Here is a 16,954-nt window from a genome sequence, read left to right on the forward strand (position 1 = left end):
GTGTTTCCCCGGGGTCCCGTACCCAAGCCGGTGTCTCCCCGCAGTCCCAGGCCCGTGCCGGTGTCTCCCCGGGGTCCCAGCCGGGCCTGCAGCGGGGCAGGGCCGAGCCGCGGCCCCGGCCCTGTGCCCGCCCGGGCACGGCTCCGCTCCCTCAGCCCCGTGCCCAAGCCGGTGTCCCCCCGCAGTCCCAGGCCCGTGCCGGTGTCTCCCCGCGGTCCCAGCCGGGCCCGCAGCGGGGCAGGGCCGAGCCGCGGCCCCCGGCCCTGTGCCCACCCGGGCACGGCTCCGCTCCCTGCCGCCGGTGCCGGTAGCGGCGCCCACCGCCCCTCAGCTCCCGGCACAGGCTCGGGGGAAAGCGGGCCGGGGTGTCCCAGGAACAAACTGGCACGGGGTCTGAATGCTGGTGTCCATTCACTTTAGGATTTTATTTTTAATTGAAAAGTAAAGGGGGGATGGCCCAGAAGCAGCAGGGAAGGTGTGCATGGCACAAGCACGGAGGCTGCCAGGGTGATGTCCAGCAGGCTCAGCTACACGAAAGGCTGTGGCAGAGGCAGCCAGTCCACACTCCTCCGTCCGGGCTCGAAAAAGAGAAGGAGGCGGCAGATCCCCAGGAAAGGTGCCCTCACGGAGCACTGCTGGGCCCAGTCACTCCCCAGCTGTGGCTGAGGCAACGCGGCAGTGTCCCCTGGCCTTCAGCTCCTGCCCCAGAGCTCTGCTTCTGGAAAGCCAGCCACCTCTCCCACCTCACGGCAGGGCTGCCCGCCCTGCGTGAACGTCAGTTTGTACCTCAGGTGGATGGGAGCCTGGGAGAGAAAGGAAGAGAGGGCACACCGTGATTACAGACCCCGGACTCCTTCACCCCCGCTGGCCTTATGCAGTGAGTCACCTCTGAAAGGGGAAACACTAGCCTTGAAGAAGCTCTGCTCAGAAGGAAACCCTGGCTCTTCCTAAGATAGACAAGAGCAACTGGAAGACCTGTGCACGCCACCCATGGGCACATTGGCAATCCAGGCCTGGCCTACTCAGAGTTCCTGATCTTGGGTCTCATAACTATCCACCAATGCAAAAGATCTGCCACCCATCACTTGTGCCTTGGCACCCCTGTGTTCCATCAGCTGCCAACACCTGCCCCTGATGCCTGCAGCTGTCTCTGTGTGCAGATAGTCCCCAGCTGGGCAGGCCCCTGCAGCAACTGCCCACACAGTCCCAGACTGCAGCTCTGGAAAGCCCTTTGAGCAGAAAAAACACCTTCCCAGCACAGTTCAGACTGCCCTGTCTCTCCCCCTCTTTCACACAAACAGCTGGGGCACTCCCAGTGCCCAGCAGCAGCACCTTGTGTGGGTTGGCGAGCAGCAGCACCTGGGACAGCACGGCCGGCGGGAGGAGAGGGCTGAAGGCTGGCAGCTCACAGCCAGAGGCTGGTTGTAGCTTTATTTGCATGGTCTGAAAGAGAAAACAAAAGAAACACTTGTTAGTCCATGCCAGGAAAGGGCTGTGAGCCTCACTGAGCTGTGGAGCTGGTTAAAGATACATCAGCCAGACTCTTCATTCAGTGAAAAGCCAGCCTGCAACTGAAGGCAGATATTCCTAAACAGCCAGTTCTATGCTGCACGTGCACAGGGAGCAGGAGCCCTGCCCAGGAGGCTGAAGCAGCAGCTCTGGAGCCCTCTGGCCGTAGCAAGGCCATGGACACTGAAAAAGGCACCACTGTACAACAGGATCTCCGTGCAGAGACAGGGAGCCACACCATTTCCCATGAGCAAGGCAAATGCTCAGTAAGAAATGGTGAACCTTCTTCTCAGGACATTTCTGAGCATCTCTGCTACTTGCCACAGGTTTCTCACCTTTGGGACTGCAGCCTGGAACGCTATGTCCCTAATGGGGTGTGCTGAGGTGCTCAGCATGGACAGGACCATCACCAGCACGTCTGGTCGGCCGGGAGCCGGGTCTCTGGAGAAGTGGAGCATGGCCTTGAAACCATTCCTGTCATACACAGTGAGTGGGCAGATAGTGCCTGCCAGAGACAAATCGAGAACCAGAATCAAAGCCTGGACTCCTCTCCCATCTGAGGGTGAACAGGAAAGATGGGATGAGGAAGAGCAAAAAGGAAAATGCAGACAAACTTTCACTTCCTTTGGCAAACTCACAGACCAAGTGGCACACAGTCCCTGATTTACATCTGCCTCTAAGGCAGAGACAGGAATCTGAATGTCTGCATTTGGGATTTAGCAGCTCAGGTTTCAGCAGTCCTTGAGAGAAGTGAGGTGTGGATCCAACAGAGACATGGTGGGAAAAGCAAAGTGCCTTTTTGAGCACACACAAGATTTGGCTCCTTACCATCCACAAATTCACACCTGACTATCACCACCCAGCCCTTCCACAATCTGCTGAGACCTTCACTTGAGTCTGAAGGCAGATCAGGATGTCTGTGCACCTGTCCTCTTCCAGCAGCAGAGAGCCAAGGCTCTGTGGCCCGGGGCTGAGACCCCAGGGTGACATTCCCAGGAAATGCTCTGGGGGGGAGCTGCAGAGCTGGGCCATACAGTGTGAAACCAAGAGCAGAGGTGGAATGAAAAGCTTCCTGCTTTAGGAAGTGGGGCAACTCCCACTCAAAAGTGGCTTTTAGGACTTTTAGTAGAACAACTGTTTGAAGCTTGACTGAAGGTGCAAAGGACAGGGTTTAGAAGCACATTACAAAGATCAGCCAGGCAGAAAACTCCTGAGCAATGAGTAGGGAGGACGAGGGTGTTCTCATGCTATGATCCCTAGCACCTACTCAAACTCTCAGGAACATTAAGCCCATCACAGAACAGTCATTACTTGTCTCCAGCATCCCACACAGCATGAAGCTACTTTGGCTTCCTGTCCTGCAAAACTCATGGAAGAGCTCTAGTAAGCAGAGCTGGGGCACAGAATTGTACTTACTTGGTGTAACTGAAATTAAAGGCACAAAAAGGTTTTCTAGAGAACCATCACAGGAAGCTGGGTGCAAAGAGGCAGCAGGCTTCAGATCATAGCCTGGACTGAGGAGTGGAAGATCTGCCACTGAGTTACTTGGAACATCTGGAAAGGGCAATTTTATTGGTGATAAATCCCTGGAAAGAAAAGCATGCAGAAAGCTTGTATTAAGTGAGGACACTACAGGGAATATACTGTCTTCTGCTTGTCTGGCTGTATCCCCAATCCCTCATCCCCTTTAGGTATAAAGAAACTACAGACTTACACTCTGAGTCCTTGAGGAATTCAAAAACTCTATCATCTATGGAAGATCTTGCCGTTTCAAAATTCATTAAGGCAGAATTTGGTTCTGTTACTATGGTAAAACTTAGGTTTAGGGATTTGGAAGTCTGCCATCCCTGTGCACAGCTTCTCTGGAGCCCTAGTCAGGCAGATCAAAGTAAATTCCAGCTCAAAGACATCACAGGAAGCTGAAAATCTTCAGTAAAGTTTCTTGTATTATGGCAGACTGTATAAGCATATTGTGTCTCCTGCTCTGAAGATCTGTGGAGATTAATCTGATTTGTGAACTGTTCCAAGCTTCCACTGAATGTCTGGAAACTACCTTACCTTGTCACAGTCTGGAAAAAGCTGAGGAAGGTACCTTTTGAGTGACAGGTTATTATAAAAAGGCCTGACCGTAAGGTTTTTGTTCTTTTAGCTCAACATCACCTTGTTATCAACCAATGGGATTTGTCTCCCCAAATTTCTGACCCTTGGAAGGTCCCAGTGTGCAATTAACTGCAATTAACCAGTGCAGAACTGCAGGAAAGAGCCAATGTGTGCATGGATCACTTGCCATCACTAACTAGAGGTTGCTGAAAGGTTTTCCTAAATCTCCCTGCTGTAAAATAATTGCTCAGCCCCAAAATCTGACTCTATTATGAAGAGTTTACTTACAAAGAGAATGTCTTGGTCCTGGATAGTGGAGAGAGCTGCTCATCCAGGCTCTGGAATTCACTCTTCCCTGCACAGCTGTCTTCCCAGCCCTCCTCTGGTCCCGGGGTTTGAACAGCATTTATACCTTCCCTAAATCCATTGTGTACAGCAGGCTGGAAAATATGGCCCTTCAGGTTCATGCTGTATAATATCACCAAAAATAAACCTGTTGCACTGAGAAGAACTCTGTTTATCAAGTACCACTACCTAAAGCAGAAATACACAAGTCATTTGGTTGCAAACTGCACCTGAGAGACTGAGAGCACGAGGATTCCAGTTTCCCTTCAGAACAGAGTGTACACCAAAAGGGCTGCCAGGGAAAGGCAGACCAGAAATCATCTCTGATTTTTGTCCTTTATAGCTGACAGACTGCAAAGTACCTGAGCATCACTCACCTCTGCTAGGCCAGAATCAGGGGGTGGTTTCTGTGTGACAGGGGAGCTGCTGAGACCTAAGAAAGACACCAAATGCCACAGATAATTTACAGAAAACAGGGGTTTTCCACAGCTGCTTCCTTTGCTGTCTAACCCCACTGGAGACACTGCATCCCTGAAAACTTCCATCTGGAAGGCTTCCTCTTGGGACTGACACTGAAGTCAAAGTTCTCCCCTCTTTACTGAAGACCACAAACCCCAGCAACGAGGCTGACACTGAGTGCACCTACAGACCTAAGGACTGCAGCTCCTCCTGGAGCAGGCAGGTGGCTGTGCTGCCGTGGCAGGAGGGTGAGGCAGTGTCTGCAGAGGGCTCTGGGGGGCCCTGGGCCATGGCCTCCAGCTCGGAGAAGTCGATCAGGGTGTAGCTCTTCGTGCGCCGCGGGGCTGCTCGGCACGCTTGGGGAACAGAGACAGGGTTAGCCAGGAACCTCTGGAAAGGATGGCACATGCAGGGCTACAGCTGTGCCTCAAGGGCAAAGAACTTGGGGAGTATTTTCTCTCAACTATAGGCAAGAGAAAATGATGGTTGTATAATATTTTTCCTGTGTTCCAGCACTTTCTCCACGTCTGTTCCCTGAGGAGCACTTCCCTGCCAAGCCCTGCTCCCACCTGGCATGCAGGGCAGAGCTGCTGTGGGGGCTTCTCACCTGGTGCACGGGCAGAGCTGGCAGCTGAACCTGCTCCATCCCCATCCTCCTGGCTGGCCACAACCTGCCTGTACTGCCCCAGCGCCCGCGAGAGCTTGTCACTGGCCTGCAGGATCTCAGCTGGGAAACCAGAGCAGATACAAACACTCATGTTCCAGCAGGAAGGTCAGCTCAATTCCACAGCACTCCCCAAAATGCTCGTGAGGAAGGGACAGTGCAGCTCAGGAGCACAGGCCAGCAGAGCAGGCTGCCCTCAGCTCCTCACTCACCTTTCATTCTATTTTGCACACACAGCTGCTGATTCCAGGCCTCTCTCTCATTTATCAAGATCCCTTTGAAATCTTATCCCATCTCTAAAGTATTCCTAATTCCTGCCACCTCTTCTGCACTGTCTTTTTCTGCACAAGTTTCCCCTGTGCACCTCAGTCTGTAATCCAGCCCTCCCCAGCTGAAGAGCCATGGCACCCACGGGTATGAAAGGAAGGAGTGAGGTGCAGTTGAGCTCTCGGGGTTGCTCTTCAGGATGTGTGTTAGCAACCATTGCTTCAGTCAGATTTTCAAGGTGTTTGGATAGGAATGAAATGCCAATTGTGGAGTTCAAAGATTCTGCTTTTAGCAAATTAACTCTACCCTAGCTGAAGCCAGGACACCTTCCTTGGTATTACACCTAAAAATTCAAAATATATTCCTCTTTCTGCATTTATACTTCAATCTCTGGAGAGAAAAGGCTTCAAAAGCTTTCAGTTCTCTGAACACCAGAACTCAAAAAAAACCCCTCAGAAAACCACCTCAGCTGAAGAAATGGATTCTCTGTTTAACTTTGGGCCCCAAGTGAAAATTAACACCTTCCTCAGAGATGGAGACCAAACGCCACTTCCCCTGGGCATGGTTTCATGGTGAGCAGAGAGCTTTGCCCACAGGGTGCCAAGCACTCCCCTCACAGCCCTGTCCCAGCTGCCAAGAGCCACAAGGACAGGGCTGGCTCTTACCTAGAGCCTCCTCGTCAGCCACTGCCTCGCTGGCCAGGCGGAAGAGCAGCGGCCTGAGCTTCTGACAGCGCTGCAGCACGGCCTGGGGAGGAAAGGTTCCACTGCTGGCACCCACGCCCTCAGCTCTGCACAGCCTGCCAGTGATGCTCCCTCCAGAACAGGGAGGGAAAAGAGCATTTATGCAGGAAAAAGAGCATTCACCTGCAGGGTCTCCTGGTCAGCTGGGGATAGTTCCTGTCTCCTGTAGCTCTGCAGTAACTCATCCATACGCTTGACATTCTCAGAAACCTCACTGAGGGTGTTCACTCTCCGGGACACCTGAGCTGACTTTTCTTGCTCCTGTGATGAAAAATGAAAGAAAGGTAGATGATGACTTGGCTGGAGCACTCAGGGTCACACCTATTAATATTGTATTGCATGTGCAGAAGGCACAAAGCAGCACAGGTGAGAACAAGCCCCCAGCTGCCCCATCAGGGCACCCTGGCTGTGTGCTGTGGGATATGGAACACATCTCACCCCAGGCACGAGTGTGACCTCAAAGTCTGAGCTGGGAGTTGGTGCCTTCTGCCACACAGAATGACACACTCCAAACAACCACAGGGCTTTGTTACACCAAATCTCTGAGCAGAGAAGTGGGATGCTCCATCAGATGGAACATGCAAACAGACAGGCCAGACGTGCACACACACACTGCATGAAAGAAGCAGTTTTGTACAAAGTGACTTCTTTCCATCAGGGAACTGAGTTTATCTTTGGAAATTTCCAACCACTACTGCAGTACCACTGCCAAGGTCCCACTGACACACAAGTGTCCTGCTGTATGCACATTCACAAATTCCCTCTTCCTGGCAATGGCACATTTTAGGGAAACAAAACAAAGTGATCTCATGCTGTAACTCAGGACAATTTGGAAAGACTGAACACAGCCCCTTCTCTGGGGCTGCAGTACCGAGGGTCTCCTGTCCCAAGGGGATGGCCAAGTCCGCTCCCACCCTCCCAAGAGGCTCCAGCCGGGAGCTCCCACCTCTTTCACGGCGCTCTGGATCAGGCGGTTGGCTGCCTGCAGGTCCTCGGGGTGGCTGCTCTTCAGGAGCCTGGCCAGCAGCTGGCAGGGCAGAGGAGGGGCAGCAGTGAGCAGCAGCCTGTGGGCACCGTGCACAGCCACAGCACGGCCCCACAGTCCTGGAGAGGTCAGCTCCTGTCCCACAGCCTAACCCAGGCTACATGGCTGCCTCACACACTGGCTGCCCAGCATGAGGAACTCTGGCTCTGCAGAACTGCTGTAACACCTGCAGAAGCCCTCCCTTGGGGAGATTTCAAGGAAATTGATGTTTTTCTGTAAAAAAGTTTCATTTTTTACTAATGAAATATTTCTGACAAGCTTCAGAGAGTTCTCTAGCTGCTGCACTGCAAGAGGAATCGGCATTTTTCTGAGATTTTCTGAAACAGCAGAAGCTCCCAAAATATTACTGAGCCTCTTTTCTCATCAGGACAAACCAGAGGGTGGGGCATGAAGACTCTAAGGTTTACCTTGGACTTCTCTTCATCTGTGTCAAAAATAGAATTCTGAGGTCTTGGAGAAGGGGGAGGTAAAATTTTGTCTTCTGGCAGTTTGGGATCTTCTTTTACAATCCCTGGAACAGGTAACAGTAGTTGTTCAGTGATGCCCAAGCTGCTGAAACCTCAATGCTCAACAGTGCATGAGGTTTTGCACAGATTTCTGGATTAAAATACCACTGAGGACTAGTAAATATAATTGAGTGGATGAAAAAATCCATCCTGGGATCCCTCTGAACTCATCTCTCATAACCCTGGGAGATATTCCAGGGCAAAGATCACTTCTGAGCCTGTCCTGTGCTTTTTCCCTGCCCACAGTGTGAGCAGAGGCCTCCAGACTGGTCTGAGCTGTGGCTCAGGAAGGCTGTTCTTTGGAAAATGCATTTAAACAGGGATTGCATCCTTCAGAACGCAGCCAGCCTGGGACCTTTGTCCCTTTTCCTTACACACAGCATGTCATGAAAAAGCTGAGTCACAGGCTGAGGGGGGCAGATATCTGTGGGGGAAACCATGGGCTTGGGAGGCTAAAAAGGAAACTGAAATAACAGAACTGAACCTTGTTTCTTCAGCATCTGATAAGCATCCTGGATTTTGACTTCCTGAGGAAACCAGACTGTCCAACTGAATATCACTTCTGTGACCCTCGACTTGACTTTTTCTGAAGACCAAATTCCATAGTACTGGAAACAAGACAGTAAAGAAAGACAAAAAGCTCAAACCCAAAGAACTGGTGCCAGATCTGGCCCAGGGATCCAGCCCCAAGGCACTTTTGTGCAGACACCAAGGGTAAAAGGGATTCCTGTGAGTTTATTCATAGTGCTGACCATTTGTATCCTGGGGTTAGGAAACACAAGAACTGCTTTGGAGTGTATGAGAATCACACACATATTCTATATCAAAATTAAACCACTTCAAACTTCTCAGATCACTTATTGAATCCAAAACCCAAAGCAGGTTATTTTAGTGAAAACATTCTGTGCTTGGCTTTAAACACTCCCCTTAACTGCTGCAATGCAGTCACAGCACTGGCCTCAACCAGCCCCAGACACGGAAAACTGAACAAAACCAGAAACAAACATTATTGTCTCTTATCAGCATATGGGTGCTTTCTCCAATTTCTCTCATTATTGCCTACGACCACTCCTTTTATTACACAAACCTCCCCAAGGCCAGGCATTCTGAACTGATTCAGTGATACTTGTCCTATCAGAGCAGCAAACAGAATTGTCTTCAGTGATATGTGCTTTAGAGTCTGTGGCTTCACTGAAATTCTGTTATCAAGCCTGAGACAAGGAGTTTTGTTCTTCAGTTGAGCATTTCTCTGAAATCAGCTTTCTGCAGCTCTGCCCTCAGGCTGATGCAATGGAAAATGAAACGTGCAGCAGTGGTAAATGTGTGCAGGAGCCACCAGAAAGGGAAATCGATGGGTGTGATGCTCAGAGGGTGCTCCAGGCAGGCCCAGGCCCACCCCCACGAAGAGGAGCACGGCCAGAAGATCCCACTGCCTCTGATAAAGCAGAGCTGCATTTCTTATCCCAACACCCTTAACCTACCTTTGGGGAAAGCACTTTGATCAGCTCATTCAGAAACCTGAATTTTGCCATTTCACTGTGAAATCTGTCACCACAGTTGTTCACACAGGTCTCCAGCACCTGCAGAAAACAAAACGTTACCAGCAGGAACTGAAAACACAAGGCTTGGGGAGCTTTCAAAAACTTTGTCACTATATTGTCACTAAATCTAGGAACTTTCTGACACTGCATTCACCAACACAAGGTACTGAGAAAGCCATGCAGCTAGAACATGTTTTATTCCTTCATCCAGCTTTCCTAGGCAGCACATTAAAGGCCACCTGCTCTGTTCTACCCATCACTACCAACTCCTGAGCTATTGCCTGGGTGGTGGGACACAGCTCACACAGCCAGAGCTGCAGACCAACAAAACACCTCAGCAGAGCAGCGTGGGGAGGAGCAGAAGCAGCTACTGCCTCCACTGTGCCCTGGTGCCTGCGTTCCTTGTGCAAGGGAAAGTCAAATGCAGAGGCACCCAAGAGAAAGAGAAAGGCACTGACATCTCAGAGAAAGGAAGAGAGAGCTCCTGTCTGCTCTGCTTTCTACCTGCCAGCTCTGTTTGCCAGTGGCTGCCCTGTGTGCTGATGGAAGTACTCACTGTGAGAGCATGCAGAGCCTCCCCCTCCTGAGGGGACTGGATTTTGTGTGCCAGCAGCCTCAGCGCAAACCACGGGCTGGGGAAGAGCAAAGCAAGTCACACCATGCACGAGCTCCCAGGAAAAACAAATGCTGCTGGGCTGGGTCTGCACAGAAGAGCAGCTGCTGGACAGACAGCCATCCTGGGCACGGTGCTGGCCAGGGACACTGCTCACACACTGGGGTGAACTGGTGACCCCACACTGCCCTGCAGCCCGCCCTGGGGCTGTCCTTGGGGAGGGAGCAGCAGGGACAGGCACCACCAGAGCTGGCTCTGCAGCTGCAGGAGCTTCAGGGACAGCTGGGGCAGCCTGTGCCAGCTCCTGGGCACCAGGCTATGAGCTCTGAACTCGGTCTGCTCTGAACACACAGGTGATCACTAAGGTTTGACAGGTCATTAGCTGAATTAGTCCCTGCTACTTCCCAGAGAGCCCAGACTGCCAGCTGGAAGGTGAGGGAATCTCAGCAGAGACCCTCCACCTGTCTGGAAGGACAAGCTGAGGCTGAGCTGCCCCGGGGCTCCCCTGCAGAACCCCAGAGCAGGAATCCATGGCCAGCAGGACCTGCTGCCCGGTGGGCTCCTGCAGTTGATGTCAGAGCCCATTCCCTGACATCCCCTCCATCACACTGGCACACACCTCTTCCCAACTCGTATTCCCATCTCATTCCTGCTCCCAGGAGCAGTGGAGCCCAGCGGGCCCCCCAGCTCCCCACACCACGGCCCCAGGCTGTCCCCACAGAGCCACGAGGGGGCTCAGAGCCAGACACGGGCTGGGGAGCACAAAGGGCTCTGTGGCTGCCTTACCCCTCCGTGTCAGCGTTCACCTGGTCGCAGAACCGCTGGATGCACTCCCAGTTTTCCTCAGAGACACTCGGGTCAGTGGCCTCATCTTACAGAGGGAGAAAAACAAGAGGAAGAGGGAAAGCCCAGCCTCAGTGTGAGCGAGTGCTCCGAGCAGGAAGCAGCTCAGACCTTGCTGGAGCCGGGCTCCAGAGCTTTCTCCAGCAGAAACGGGAGATCCAGGACGAGCAGGAAGCAGCTGTCACTAAAGTCTGCCCAAAAGTATAGTCCCAAGCACACACTTAAAGTCAAGCACAGCCTGACAATGGCAGATGTTGCTTTTAGCAGGAGAAACTTGAAAACCATTTACAGGCAGGTCTCCCAGGACCACTGTGCTGGAACACAGGCAGCTTACACTTTAGCACGGCTAAATTAAGGAAAAAAAGTATTTTTTGGCTCTATGCATTCCCCAGTCTGTCACTCAGCCAGCTTTGGGGGCTGAGGATGGGCAGGACAGATGGGAAGAAGCCAGATGCAGCAAGACAGCAGCCACACCACTCCACAAGGGTTCCGTGGGGACAGCAGCCCCTTCCCCAGGGAGGTGAAGCTGTTCCAGTGCCCACCCAGGCTGGAAGAGGCAGCACCAAGCCAGCCCCGACCCCCAGCCCCCAGCCCCACTCACTGAGCCAGCGCTCCAGCTGCCCGGTGCCAGCCATGGCTCTGTCCTGTGCCCAGCAGGAAGGGCTGCAGCCCCAGCCCCACCAGGCTGCTGGGGAGCTGCTGCTGGGGAAGTGCTGCTGTGGGCGTGGGGCCAGCACAGCCCCGCGGGCTCCTCCCCTCACCGCCTGACAGCACCCCTGAGAGCGGAATCCAAGTCACCACACTGATTTAATAATTAAAAGGGCATCCGACAAAAGAGGGTGAAACAGCCCAATCTCCTGATCAGGGTATTTTTAGCAGAACCACGTGCATGAGTCAGTACACAGGAAACCCCCCTCTGAGCAGCTCACTCAGCCTGGTAGGACCCAGGGCAGCTAACAGGGCAACAGCTACAATATACATCTATATATAAATATAAAAATACCCCCACTGTATTTATTGGGGACCCGTGTTGTGTAGCTGTAGGTACCCTGACTGCAAGGCCCTCTCCAAAACCAATCTGATCTGTTGCTTTCAGAAGTTCAGTTACTTTCTGTCCACATGGTTTGAATTTAAATGCTGATACGTGTCTTCTTGTCCCACCCTGCAAAGCAGGCTCCTTCACGAGGCGACAGCAGGACGGAGTTGAATCTGGACTTGGTTCCTCTCCCAAACGAAGTGGCTTGTGCTCACTGCAGGTTCCTACAGACGTGGGGCCAGCCCAGACACCTGCCTGGCCCGAAGCCCAGCTCGTCTGATCAGAGCTGATCACACAGGTGCCACCTGTGCCATCCAAGTGCGCGGCCTGGCAGCGTCACCGACGTCCCTGTCAGCTGGACAGGGCTCTGTGTATCCGGCCACACACCTCCTCAGCTCCCAGAGTCACCATCATCTCTGCCACGCTCGGGCCGTGCTGCAAACAGAGTGAGTCACTGAGCACAGGAGCTGGACCCCAGCACGAGTCTGTGCATCACAGACTGCAACAACCGCTGCCACACTGGGGGTCAGCAGCAGCTCAGACAAAGCCTGGCTTTCTCCTGCTCAGAGGCACCTGAAGGATTAGCACTAGAGCTGAGCCAGGAGCAGGCTTTGGAGAACTTTTGTAGAACCTGGGTTTGAGCTCTGAAAGCACACTGCAGTGAGCTCAGAGCTGTTCTTTACCTGCTGCCCGCTGAGCGCCAGGCGCAGCAGCTGCATCATGCTGCTGTACTTGGTCTCTCTGGTTTGCTTCTGCACGCTTCTCAGCTCTCTGTTCAACTCCTCCACAGTCAAGGCAGCTGCTGGCCTCGTCAGGAGCCTTTGGGAAAGAAGGTGTCCTTACACTCTGGGGACATGAAAACCACAGGGTTCCTACCTCTCACCCCCACCCTGTGCCAGGGTGCTCCCTCTGCTCACCAGCAGCAGAGCTCATTCAAAAGAACAAGTTTAAACTACAAAATTATGCCACAGACCTGGAAAACCACAGAACGAGCAGTAATTCTGACTGTTTAAGAATACAGTTTTCAGAGAGGAGGAGCCATTGCTGCCACTCCTCAGCTCAGACAGCAGCACACTTACCCCATGACCAGTTTTCCTATTTCATCTGCTTCTGCAGAGATTGCTCGTAGCTGCTGCCGGGACACCGAGGGCCTGACCCACAGGTAAGAGTAATCACTCGACACCAGATTCTTCAGGAGGCTTATGTGACCCTGGGGGAAGAAAGCAAAGCTGGCAAGGCAGAGGGCTGTGCTGTGGAGGAAGCAATCCCTCAGCTTGGAGGAGGGTGGCACAGCAATCTGCTGCTACTCGTACTTTTCTCAGCAGAAGGACTCGCTCCACATATTCATTTTCCAGAACATCTGGATCCACTTGCTGCTCCCCATAGACGAGCTCCACCAGCCCCTGCAGCTCCCTGACGAGCTTCTGGCGCAGCCCCGGGTTCTCAATGTGACGGGTGAGGTGAATCCTGCAGCAGAGGAAAGACCTGCTTTTGGATTGCTTTGGGTTACCTCGGATCAGCCCAACCACGTTTCACAGAAATCACAGAATATTCTGAGCTGGAACAGACCCACGAGGATCAAATCCAACTCTTAAGGAAACAGCCCCTCTGGGGAGACTGAACCCACAACTTTGGCATTCTCAGCACCATGCTCTGACCAACCGAGCTAAAACTGTGGAAGTGTTAGAAAAGCAGCACCAAACCAGAGTCAGGCACTCTACAAAGAGGCATTTAGCTCTGGTGCCCACAGGGAGCTGATGATGAGGCCACTCTTAGCAGCACAAGTGTACTTGCAGAAGAACCTTCTGGAAGTGGTAACTCTTTTTAGATCTTATTTTCTTAGGTTATAAACATAAGACTTTAGATCCTCCCAGCTACACCCAGCCTCTGCCTAGACTTTCAGTGTTGCCAACCCCAGTGTCCAAGCACAGAATGGGAGAGGAGGCAGGAACTGTGTGAGCAGAAACTCATGCTTCCTCTTAGCAGAGCCCAACAGCTGCTGCTCCAGGACCATGCTTGATCCAACAAACAAAACCTGCAGCCAAAGTCAAGTGCTAGAAATAAATTCTCACTGACATGGTGCTTACTACATTTTAAAGCCACCACTAATTTTTTACCTGTTGAATTCTGGGAGCGCTTCAAGGTCCAGGAGAGCAGAATGGGTTGTAATTCTGCCTACATCAAACTGGGAGATCAGCTCCTCCAGAGTCCTCCCCATCTGCTTCTCTGCAACACAAGCCAAAGGGGATCCCTGGGCTCTGTGCCCCCTCGGGCACGGGGCCGGGCTGGCAGCAGAGGTGACACGGGACAGTGTGCAGGTGACACCTGTGCAGTGCCAGCAGCAGCAGGGAACTGGCAGCAGCACACACTGCCATGCTGCCCTGTCCCCAGGAGCCTGCAGTGCTGGAAGCACTGGGAACTGGGATGTTCTGCTTGGCTCCATCACCTTCCTCAGGGAACACCTGACAGAAATCACTCTCAGCCAGGAGTGAGCACTGCCCGAGCAAGATTTCATTCCCAAGCAGAGCTCTCAGAACACAAGTTAATTTGTGATCCCCACACAACAAGAACCACAAAAGGAGACATTGACTCAACTCCTTGTGGTCTGTCAGGTTAAAGGAAAAGTGGCACAGCTGTCAGACAGACACAGAATGCAAGTTTTCCCAAGACTTCACAGACAGTTTCTCAGCCTTGAAGTGGGGGTTTTCCCAAGGGAGAAGCACCTGATTCAATCTGAATGGCAGGAAGACCCACCATGGCAGCTCCTTCCACAGGAGCTCTGCAGAAGGCCTGGTGGCACCTCAGTGACTGACTGGTTATGTGACACCCACTCCCTGACCCCTTCAAACCCAACAAAGTTCTCAGCTATTAAAATAAGCCCAGCCCACGCCACGAAGCCAGCAGGGGCTGGCCTGGCAGGCAGGAGCCCGTGGTGCTACCTGCGAAGCCCGAGCCGCAGTTGGTGACGATGTCCAGCAGAGCCTCTGGCAGGAAGCCCTCCCGAGCAAAGCGCTCCAGGAAGATGTCCCCCTGCCTCTTGGACAGCTTGCCACCGTCCCTGTTCAGCAGCAGGGGCAGGTGGCCAAAGCGAGGGGGCTCCCAGCCAAAGGCCTTGTAGAGGAGCAGGTGCTTGGAAGTGGAAGCCAGCCACTCGGTGCCGCGCAGGACGTGGGTGATGCCCATGGAGTGGTCGTCGACCACGCTGGCCAGGTGGTACGTGGGGAACCCGTCTGCCTTGAGGATCACGGGGTCGCCTTCCACCTCGGCCACCTCGTGCTTGCTCCAGCCGTAGACCAGGTCCTGGAAGGGCTGCGCGCCCCTCTCCAGGCGGAAGCGGATGACGCAGTCCAGGCCCTGTGACAGCTTCTGCGCCACCTCCGCGGGCGTCAGGTGCCGGCAGCGGTTGTCATAGCTGGGGACACGAGCCAGGGCTCCTGCTCAGCACAGCCCGGCACCAGCGTGCTTTCACAGCCCCACAACTCTAAGAGATGCCGGAATTCCAGCTGCAACCCTCCCACTGCACGTCCAGTCCAACACCTCGTCTCTGCAGGGTGACACACTCCTTCCCCTGCGGGGACGGGGACAGCCACGGCACTGGGGGGCTTTGTGCAGGGGACAGGGACACGGAGACACAGACACGGGGACAGGGACAGCCCAGCGCTGCGGGGTTTTGTGCAGGGGACAGGGACACAGGGACACGGGGACAGGGACAGCCCCAGTGCTGTGGGGCTTTCTGCAGGGGACAGGGACACTGGCATAGGGACACGGGGACAGGGACCCGGGGACAGGGACGTGGGACAGCCCCAGTGCTGTGGGGCTTTCTGCAGGGGACAGGGACACGGGGACAGCGCTGCGGGGCTTTGTGCAGGGGACAGGGACACAGGGACACGGGGACAGGGACTCACCGCGGGGTGTGCTGGCGGCGCAGCGCGTCCCTGCGCAGCAGCTGCAGGCGCTGCGGGCTGCAGAAGCAGCGGTAGGCGGCCCCGCGGGCCAGCAGCGCCGCGCCCGCCCGCCCGTACAGCTCCAGCCGCCGCGACTGCACGTAGGGCCCGGCGGGGCCGCCCCGCGCGGGGCTCTCGTCCGGGGGAATGCCTGCAAGGGCACGGCGGCGCTGAGCGGCCGGCACGGGCAGCGACACCCGACCCCGGCTGAGCACAGCAGCCTCTGAGGGAAAGGCAAGGCTTCGCTAGGTGAAAAATGAAAGATGTTTCTGAATACCTGCCCAGTTCAGCATGTCTTCTATTCCTTCCGCAGCTCCAGGCACCACTCGATTCTGATCTGTATCCTCCACTCTTAAAATAAAGGTCCCTTGGTGTTTTTTGGCAAAGATGTAATTGTACAAAGCTGTCCTAAGGCCACCTAAGTGCAGAAAACCTGTAATCGTGGGGAAATCAGAGGAGACAGTCACCAGGGAGAGCCAGGGGAGAGCTCTAAATGTGAGCTGGAAGGGCGGGGGATGCTGCCTGCGCGGGGAGCGGCACCGGGCCGGGAGCGGCACCGCGGGGCACCCCCAGCTCCGGGCACTGCCTGCGAACACAACTCACGGGTGACCGCTCAAGAGTCCCCGAAGTGAGCCGCACTGCCTGACACGGCAGGACCAGCGCTGCCACGGCACACCGACCGTGACCCCGCACGGCCGGCAGGCACCGGGACCCGCCGGGAGGGCGAGCCCGCAGCCCCGGCGGGAGCGCTCCGGGCAGGCAGCGCCCAGGGCCGCTCCAGAGTCAGGATTTGTGCTTTCCAACCCAAAACCCCGCCCGCCGCAGCGCAGCCCCGGGGCGGGGCTGCCGACGGGCCGGTTACCTGTGGGGCTGGGCCCGAACCGGACCCGCGGGCCCGATGACAATCCCGGTCCCGGTTCCAATCCCTGTCCCGGTTCCGGTCCCGATGACAATCCCGATCCGGATCCCCATCCCCGTCCCGGTCCCGGTCCCGGTCCCGGTCCCGGTCCCGGTCCCGGTCCCGGTCCCGGTCCCGGTCCCCCCGCGCAGCGCAGCGCGCGCAGAGCTCGCGCCATCCCTCCACGTGCCCGCGGCGCCGTTTCCGCCCCGCCGCGGCAGCCAATCCCCGCGCGCGCCGCCGCCGGGGGGCGGGGCTTCCCTTAAAGGCGCCGCCGCACGCTTCGCCCCGTCGCGGCAGGGGAGCGCGGCCGCCGGCACGGGCCCGGCAGCGTGGGGGAGTTCCGGTGCCCGGAGCGCTGAGCGGAGGGTCCGCCTCCCGTCCCGCCTGCCGGCGCGGCGCGGCCGGTGCTGCGGGGGCGCGATCTGGGGGCCGCGGCCG

General features: G+C 55.0%; 2 protein-coding genes across 4 annotated transcripts; both read right to left on the minus strand.

Moving 5' to 3' along the window:
* Positions 1-410: 410 nt before the first annotated feature.
* Positions 411-11,333, minus strand: GGA2 (golgi associated, gamma adaptin ear containing, ARF binding protein 2). Its single transcript, XM_039732425.1, has 17 exons — positions 11,237-11,333; positions 10,579-10,663; positions 9,736-9,811; positions 9,120-9,218; positions 8,123-8,246; positions 7,540-7,643; positions 7,034-7,114; positions 6,211-6,348; positions 6,010-6,091; positions 5,021-5,140; positions 4,605-4,769; positions 4,332-4,387; positions 3,898-4,049; positions 2,926-3,095; positions 1,845-2,014; positions 1,333-1,443; positions 411-803 (listed from the first exon to the last, which is right to left on the minus strand). The coding sequence occupies exons 1-17, from the start codon at positions 11,268-11,270 to the stop codon at positions 693-695; spliced, it is 1,878 nt and encodes a 625-aa protein (XP_039588359.1). The 5' UTR covers positions 11,271-11,333; the 3' UTR covers positions 411-692.
* Positions 11,334-11,426: 93 nt separating this feature from the next.
* EARS2 (glutamyl-tRNA synthetase 2, mitochondrial) lies at positions 11,427-16,948 on the minus strand. Of its 3 annotated transcripts, XM_039732428.1 has the most exons (10): positions 16,657-16,948; positions 16,478-16,620; positions 15,893-16,048; positions 15,577-15,766; positions 14,611-15,083; positions 13,789-13,897; positions 12,985-13,138; positions 12,751-12,881; positions 12,355-12,490; positions 11,427-12,106 (listed from the first exon to the last, which is right to left on the minus strand). In XM_039732428.1, exons 1-10 carry the CDS (start codon positions 16,689-16,691, stop codon positions 12,023-12,025), a joined length of 1,611 nt encoding a protein of 536 aa, XP_039588362.1. In that variant the 5' UTR covers positions 16,692-16,948; the 3' UTR covers positions 11,427-12,022. The 3 variants fall into 3 exon arrangements, with proteins under 3 accessions (XP_039588362.1, XP_039588361.1, XP_039588363.1); XM_039732427.1 differs by having other exon boundaries at positions 16,478-16,948; XM_039732429.1 differs by lacking the exons at positions 16,478-16,620; positions 16,657-16,948 and adding an exon at positions 16,219-16,420.
* Between the last annotated feature and the right edge of the window lie 6 nt (positions 16,949-16,954).

The sequence above is a fragment of the Passer montanus genome, unplaced genomic scaffold, assembly GCF_014805655.1.
Source record: "Passer montanus isolate IOZ18808 unplaced genomic scaffold, ASM1480565v1 scaffold8, whole genome shotgun sequence".
Lineage (NCBI taxonomy): Eukaryota > Metazoa > Chordata > Aves > Passeriformes > Passeridae > Passer > Passer montanus.

Coding starts and splice junctions, on each gene's coding strand:
- GGA2 (XM_039732425.1), bottom strand. CDS start 11,270: ATGGCTGGCACCGGGCAGCTGGAGCGCTGGCTCA. Junction 10,664..11,236: donor GCAGCTGGAGCGCTGGCTCA/GTGAGTGGGGCT, acceptor TCCCTCTGTAAG/ATGAGGCCACTGACCCGAGT. Junction 1,444..1,844: donor TCCAGGCTGCAGTCCCAAAG/GTGAGAAACCTG, acceptor TTTCTCTTTCAG/ACCATGCAAATAAAGCTACA.
- EARS2 (XM_039732427.1), bottom strand. CDS start 16,691: ATGGCGCGAGCTCTGCGCGCGCTGCGCTGCGCGGGGGGACCGGGACCG. Junction 16,049..16,477: donor GTTCGGGCCCAGCCCCACAG/GTAACCGGCCCG, acceptor CCACGATTACAG/GTTTTCTGCACTTAGGTGGC. Junction 12,491..12,750: donor ATAGGAAAACTGGTCATGGG/GTAAGTGTGCTG, acceptor TCTTTCCCAAAG/GCTCCTGACGAGGCCAGCAG.